The sequence below is a fragment of the Chinchilla lanigera genome, unplaced genomic scaffold (assembly GCF_000276665.1).
Source record: "Chinchilla lanigera isolate Chin_1 unplaced genomic scaffold, ChiLan1.0 scaffold00081, whole genome shotgun sequence".
Classification (NCBI taxonomy): domain Eukaryota; kingdom Metazoa; phylum Chordata; class Mammalia; order Rodentia; family Chinchillidae; genus Chinchilla; species Chinchilla lanigera.
This window is the reverse complement of record NW_004955482.1, coordinates 6006837-6012668: the sequence shown is the minus strand read 5'-3', so window position 1 is coordinate 6012668 and position 5832 is coordinate 6006837. Positions and strand designations below refer to the sequence as shown.

General features: G+C 57.8%; 1 protein-coding gene across 1 annotated transcript; it reads right to left on the bottom strand.

Annotated features, from left to right (window-relative positions):
- Positions 1-3315: 3315 nt before the first annotated feature.
- Positions 3316-5362, bottom strand: Hcar2 (hydroxycarboxylic acid receptor 2). The gene has a single exon (XM_005415327.2). The coding sequence runs from the start codon at positions 5274-5276 to the stop codon at positions 4224-4226; it is 1053 nt and encodes a 350-aa protein (XP_005415384.2). The 5' UTR covers positions 5277-5362; the 3' UTR covers positions 3316-4223.
- Positions 5363-5832: the final 470 nt, after the last annotated feature.

Below are 5832 nucleotides of genomic sequence, written 5' to 3'. Positions count from 1 at the left end.
CACAGAATCCAGCTCAGGACCCCCTACAGGGGTCCCCCAGCAATGTCCTGCACGAGTCCAGTTGAAGACCTACAGCCCATGGCAGTGTCCCCCACGAGTCCAACCGGAGGCCTAGACCCCACAACCGTGTCTCATGCAGGCCTGTTTCACGGGTCTGCGCCGGGGGCCCAAAGGTCAGAAGCTATGAAGTCTGCGCCAGGGGATGAAGATCGGTGCCAGCAGGCCGAGAGATCTGTGCTGGAGCCAGGAGGCGATGCTCAGAGTGAGGGCCAGAGCTCCCCCCGAGAGACCCACAGCCACCCTCAGCCGGACCTGAGCTCCTCCGACAATGAGAACAGGAAAGCCGGCGTGACGAGCTTCTCCAGGAGGATCACAGCACCATCTTCCCCTCCACTTCTCCTTGACACTGTTGGCGGCAATCCTCAGGTGGGCCCTCCCCACCCAGCGGCACCAGGCCGGCTCCGTTCAGCGGGGTGTCACAAGTGGGCCATCAGTTCATTCCGCACCGTGGGGCCGCTGTCCTTCCTGCCTGAGAGGATCCTGGTCCCGGCTCACAGGGATGTAGGGCCATGGCTACAGAGGATGGCCGGTCTCTCTGTGTCTCTCTCTGTCTCTCTGTTGCCATCTCCTCCCTACACACCGAGTTTGAGACGCAGTGAACAAACCGATGGTTTAGTCCAGTGTGGCCTCGTTTGCATTCTCATTCATCCATTCATGGTGCTGAGGGTGGAACCCGGGCCTGGTGCATGCTGGGTAAGTGCTCTTCCACTGCGCTCCAGCCAGGCCTGGTCCCATCCTCATGCACCTTGGACAGGAAGCAGAAGTGTTTACAACTCTTAAAAACTGCTGTTGATAATCAGGGATGCTGATGGTAACTAAATGTGGTATTTCTTCCCAGCAGCCTGTCTTTATTAATAGTTACCATTACTCACTGCTGATGATTTGGAAAAGAAGGAAAATCCCAGAACGAAAATGAAAATCACCTCCCAGGACTAATCACTGAGCCTTTGGTGTTTGTCTGATAGTCTCTTGTTTCATGCACACATTATACACATAGGTGCATATTTGTGTATTTGTGATTTATTTAAAGACAAGGCCTGAACATAGTTCAGGCTGGCCTTGAACTCACTATGTACTCCAGGTTGGCCTCAGACCCATGGGAATCCTCCTGCCTCAGCTTCCTGAGTGGTGCTAGCATACTGTGTGCAGCCACACCCAGCTCAGATGTGTGTACTTTATGTTGTTTTTTTTTTTGGAGACAGGGTCTCACTATGTAATGGAGGCTGGCTTTGAACTCACGGTAATTCTTGTGCCTCAGCCTCCAGAGTGCTGGGATTACATGCCTATGCCACCAGGCCTGTCTGATGTGTGTATTTCAAGAGAGAGTTGAGCTCCTGCTGTGTCTGGGACTCTTCTCTGTTTAGCGTAATGTGATCTGTTTTTCAAGTCTTTCATTGTTCTCAGACCACAGAGTTTTTTACCTCACTGTGTGGCTGGCCCCACACTCCCTGTGCCAGTCACACTGGCCTCTGCATTGTCCCTCTCGCAGAAGGTTGAATTGTAGTCGCTGCAAGGGATGGTCACCCCAAAGCTCACAGCGTAACGTTCCTGGGGATAAGGGTCTCTGCAGATGGAGTAAGATGTAGTCACCCTGGGGTACAGGGGGTCCTAAGCCGAGTGACAAGTGTCTTTAGAGACAGAGGAGTTGGCTGGGCCTCGTGGCGCACACTGTAGTCCCAGCACTTGGGAGGCTGAGACAGGAGGATTGTTATGAGTTTAAGACCAGCCTGGGCTACAAAGTGAGCTCAAGGCCAGCCTGAACTGGGTAGCAAGACCCTGTCTCAAAAGGACAAAACGTTAGAGTCGTTCCTGGGCAATGTAGAAAAAGAAAAAAAAAAAAAAAAAAAAAAAAAAGGGACAAAGGAGGGGACAGAGATACGAGCAAAGCAGGCTGAGTGAGGGTGGAAGCAGACATGGGAGTGACCAGTGCACGGGCCAAGAAATGCCAGAGATGGGTGACAGTCAGACACTTGGAGGAGGCCTGTGACAGATGCAGAAGGCTGGGCGTGGTGGCACATACCCTAACCCCTGCACTCTGGGAGGCTGAGGCAGGAGGATCACTGTGAGTTCCACACCTGCCTGGGCTATGTGGTGGATTCCAGGCCAGCCTGAACTGCATAGCAAGACCTTGTCTCTAAATAAATAAATACATAAAATAAAATACAAATTTAAAAAGTATAAAAGACTGGGGGTGCAGCTCTGTGCAAAAGCCCTGGGTTCAATCCCCAGTCCTGGATAAAAAACAAAATCAAAAACCTCCAGAAGGAACCAAGCCTTCCAACAGCGTGGCTTTGGACTTCCGGCCTCCGGACCGTGGGAGGCCTCATTCCTGCGGCCCGAGCAGACCCGCACGCACATGGGCCGAATCCTCCCTCCACCGCCCGCCTGCGTGTCGCGGGAGAGGAGCGGGAGGACCCGGTGGTCCTCGCCCTGCCTGCCTGCCTGCCTGCCTTCCTCCTGGCCAGAGCGCGGCGCAGCGCCGAGCCCCTCGCAGCTGCTGCGTCCGGAGCACCTGGGGGAACCGGCGCGGGGCGAGCGCAGCGCCACGCCCTGAGCGAGTCCTGGTTTCCCAGGGCGCCCCGCTGACTCAGCCTCCGGCGTGGGGAAATCCCTGCCCTGCGAGCTCATCGCCGCCTCTTCCTCGAGGAGGGGACGCGACTCCGTCCTCGCCGCCTCTGGGGATCCGGAGCTGAGAAGCTCGGAAGCACCGAGGAGACCTCCTTGCTCCGCACGCAGGCCCGGGGCCAGGACCTCCAGACTGCAGTGTCCCGGGCGGGAGGCGGCAGCGCGCCTCGGCTTGCAGGGAAGGAAGAGTGACCGTGCCTTGAGACGAAAGGGTAACAGACACCAGGACATCTCCTTTCCGCTGGGGGCTGAGGACTAAAAACCGCCCCGGAAACTCTTCCTCCACCTCGGCAGGGTCCGCTCTGGTCGGATTCCTCTTTTCTTTTTCCTTTTTAGAAAAATTTCCCTTTTCATACACAAATCCTAAGAGCCGGGCTCACCCTGCTTTAAATAAAATGCGCGCCGTTCTTGCAGTCCTACCTGTCCCGCCCTCCTGAATGTAATTCTTCTTTATTCAGCCCTTCCCCGCCCGACACGTGTGATCTCTGCCTCAGGACACCCCCTGCCTCAGCTGCAGGGCCCAGAATTTCCCACCAGGACATAGTTGACAGCCCATAAAGGTCTCCGCTTGAGTAAGACGCCCGGCCGCTCGGTGAACCCTCACCCAGACGGGCGCAACGCCACGCTGTGTCTCCTGTCAAAATTTATTGAAAGAGTAGATTTATTGTAAGAACAAAACCACAGGCGAATGAGCGGGAGGCAGTGCTCCCGGTAGGGACCCATCGGGCCAGCACCACATTCTGTCCTCCTGATCACGGCAAACAGTGGGGGAGCGGCGCTCTCCCCTGAAGCTTTTTACCTGCCCTGGGCAGAGTGTAAACAAGCCGGATCGGATGGGTCCCGGGTTGCAGCTCTAGGGCCAGTGCTGTCCCTGAACACTGGTCAGCTCAGCCCTCCCCCGGGGCTGACCCCCTTTCTCGCCACCACGGGGAACTCGGGTGTCCCCCAAACCTTACGGATGTCTCCGCCCTGGCCATTTCTGCGGGCGGCGCAGGGCCGGGAGGTGAATTGGGCCCTGAGACCCAGGCGACTCCTGGCTTCTAGAGGCTCCCGGGCGCCCCCCAGGACCGCGTGATTCTCCCCCGTTCTAGGCTCTCTTGTCCCTGCTGGGCCGCAGACGGGCTCGACGGCGCCCTGGGAGCTGAGGCTCACCCACGCCTCAGGCAGGGGCAGGAAGAAGCCACGCAGCGCAGGCGCTGAAGTGGGGAGCCGCGGCTCTGACTGCCAGGCGCAAAGGTGGGCGGTTTGTTCGTCCTGCGGGCTGCAGGCGTCCGAGTGGAAGCAGAAGCTTCCGCTGTCTGGAAACCTTGCTCTCTGCTCGTTCCTCCGAGATCTCTGTGGTCGCAGTTCGCAGCCCAGGGGCCCCTCTGCCCCGCTGTCTGTCTAAACCCACTTCTCTGAATCTGGAAGTTCCAGACAACCGCAGGCCAAGTCCAAGGATGTTACCGTGCGTTTCTGCAGAGATCCCGCTTCCGGGGGAGGGTCTCCCTCCAGAGCCCAGTTATTGCGCCCGAGCTCGGGGCCAGGCACGAGGGGCTCTAGGGCTCGCTGGGCTTGGCCATCAGCGCATCCGGGGCGCCTCTGCTGCCGCCGCGATCCTCCGTGAGCTCCACGCTTGTGCTGCGGTTGTTGTTATCCGGGTCCCCGGGCGGCGTCCTCCGCAGGCAGCGGTTGATGAGCGCGGAGAAGAAGTTGGGGAAGGACGGGCTGGAGAAGTAGTACACCACGGGGTCCAGCATGCTGTTCATGTAGGTGAAGCTGAGCGTGATGAAAAACGCCAGGTCCACCGAGCGGTACATGGCGCAGTTCCGCGTGCCTGAGGTGTACAGCAGCCAGAAGACGCGGATCCGCACGGCCACGCTGGGCAGGAAGCAGACCACGAAGACGATGGCCACCACCACGATGAAGCGGATGGCCCTCTTGATCTTGGCGTGCCTGTCCATCTGCCGCTGCCGCAGGCTCCAGACGATCCTGGCCGAGCAGAAGAGGATGATGCTGAGGGGCAGGAAGAACTCCAGGAGGAACATGGCATCGTGCCACTGGAAGGTGTTGCAGATGCTGAGGCTGCTGCACAGGTTGGCGGAGCCGTAGGGGACCAGCATCCGGGTGTACAGGAGGTGAACCGTGAGGGCGATGGTGACGCCCCACAGCAGGCCGGAGATGACGGCCGCCGTGCGGTTGGAGATCTTGTTCAGCGCGTGGTGGGGGTGCACCACGCGGAAGTACCTGTCCACGGCCACCACCGTGAGGAAGATGATGCTGCCCTGCCGGTTCATGGCCAGCATGAAGAGCATGAGCCGGCACGCGGCGTCCCCGAACTTCCAGTCCCACTTCTTCACGTAGTTGTCCGTCAGGAAGGGCAGACAGATGATCAGGAGGAAGTCAGCCACGGCCAGGTTGAACAGGAAAATCCGGCTGGACTTCCAGGATTTGAGATGGAAGCAGAAAATCCACAGGGCCAGGCCGTTGCCCAGGAGCCCGAACACGAACTCCAGCGCCAGCACGGGCGGCAGCACCGTGGCGATGGTTTCTTCTGGAAAGATACAGCAGTTCTTCCCGCGGATGACCAGAAAGTGCTCCTGGGCTCCCATGGTGGGCCGGGCCGGGCCGGGCCGTGCCAGGGCGCCGCGCCTCCCGGTGCTCGGAGAGAGGCTGGCAGTGTGGCGAACCTGTGGTTCAGCCCTGACTTTATGTCATTGGGGTGTTGAAATAGATGACTGAATGGTTACCAGGAAACTACGAAATCACTTGGAAAAAAAAAAGCAGCGAGGCTCTTATGCAACCTGCTGTTTGCATAAACAAGCAATAAAATCCCCTGTGCAGACAGGAACTCACCGATTTTTCTAAATGTAAAGGATAGGTTTGAGCAGGCAGACTGTCATTTACAAGCTGCTAACCTCGGGGGGACATCCCTTCGGGAAAGCCGTGTGTGTGCTCCTGATGAAGGGCGTAGTGCTGGCGGATGGAGCTTGCTGTCACTCGCTTGACTGACATAATTACCAAGTGCACCGTGGCAATAATAGCAGTGCTACACTCAACAGCATGGTCTTCCAGAAACTCTTAAGGAGTAGCATAAACGTTAGCGTGCAGCTGACAGACGAAACGAAGAGCATGCGGGTAATTGCTCTGGAAAGCCTAAGAAGAGAG

Bases quoted from the DNA above. Each gene is read 5' to 3' on its own strand.
- Hcar2 (XM_005415327.2), bottom strand. From the start codon at position 5,276: ATGGGAGCCCAGGAGCACTTTCTGGTCATCCGCGGGAAGAACTGCTGT.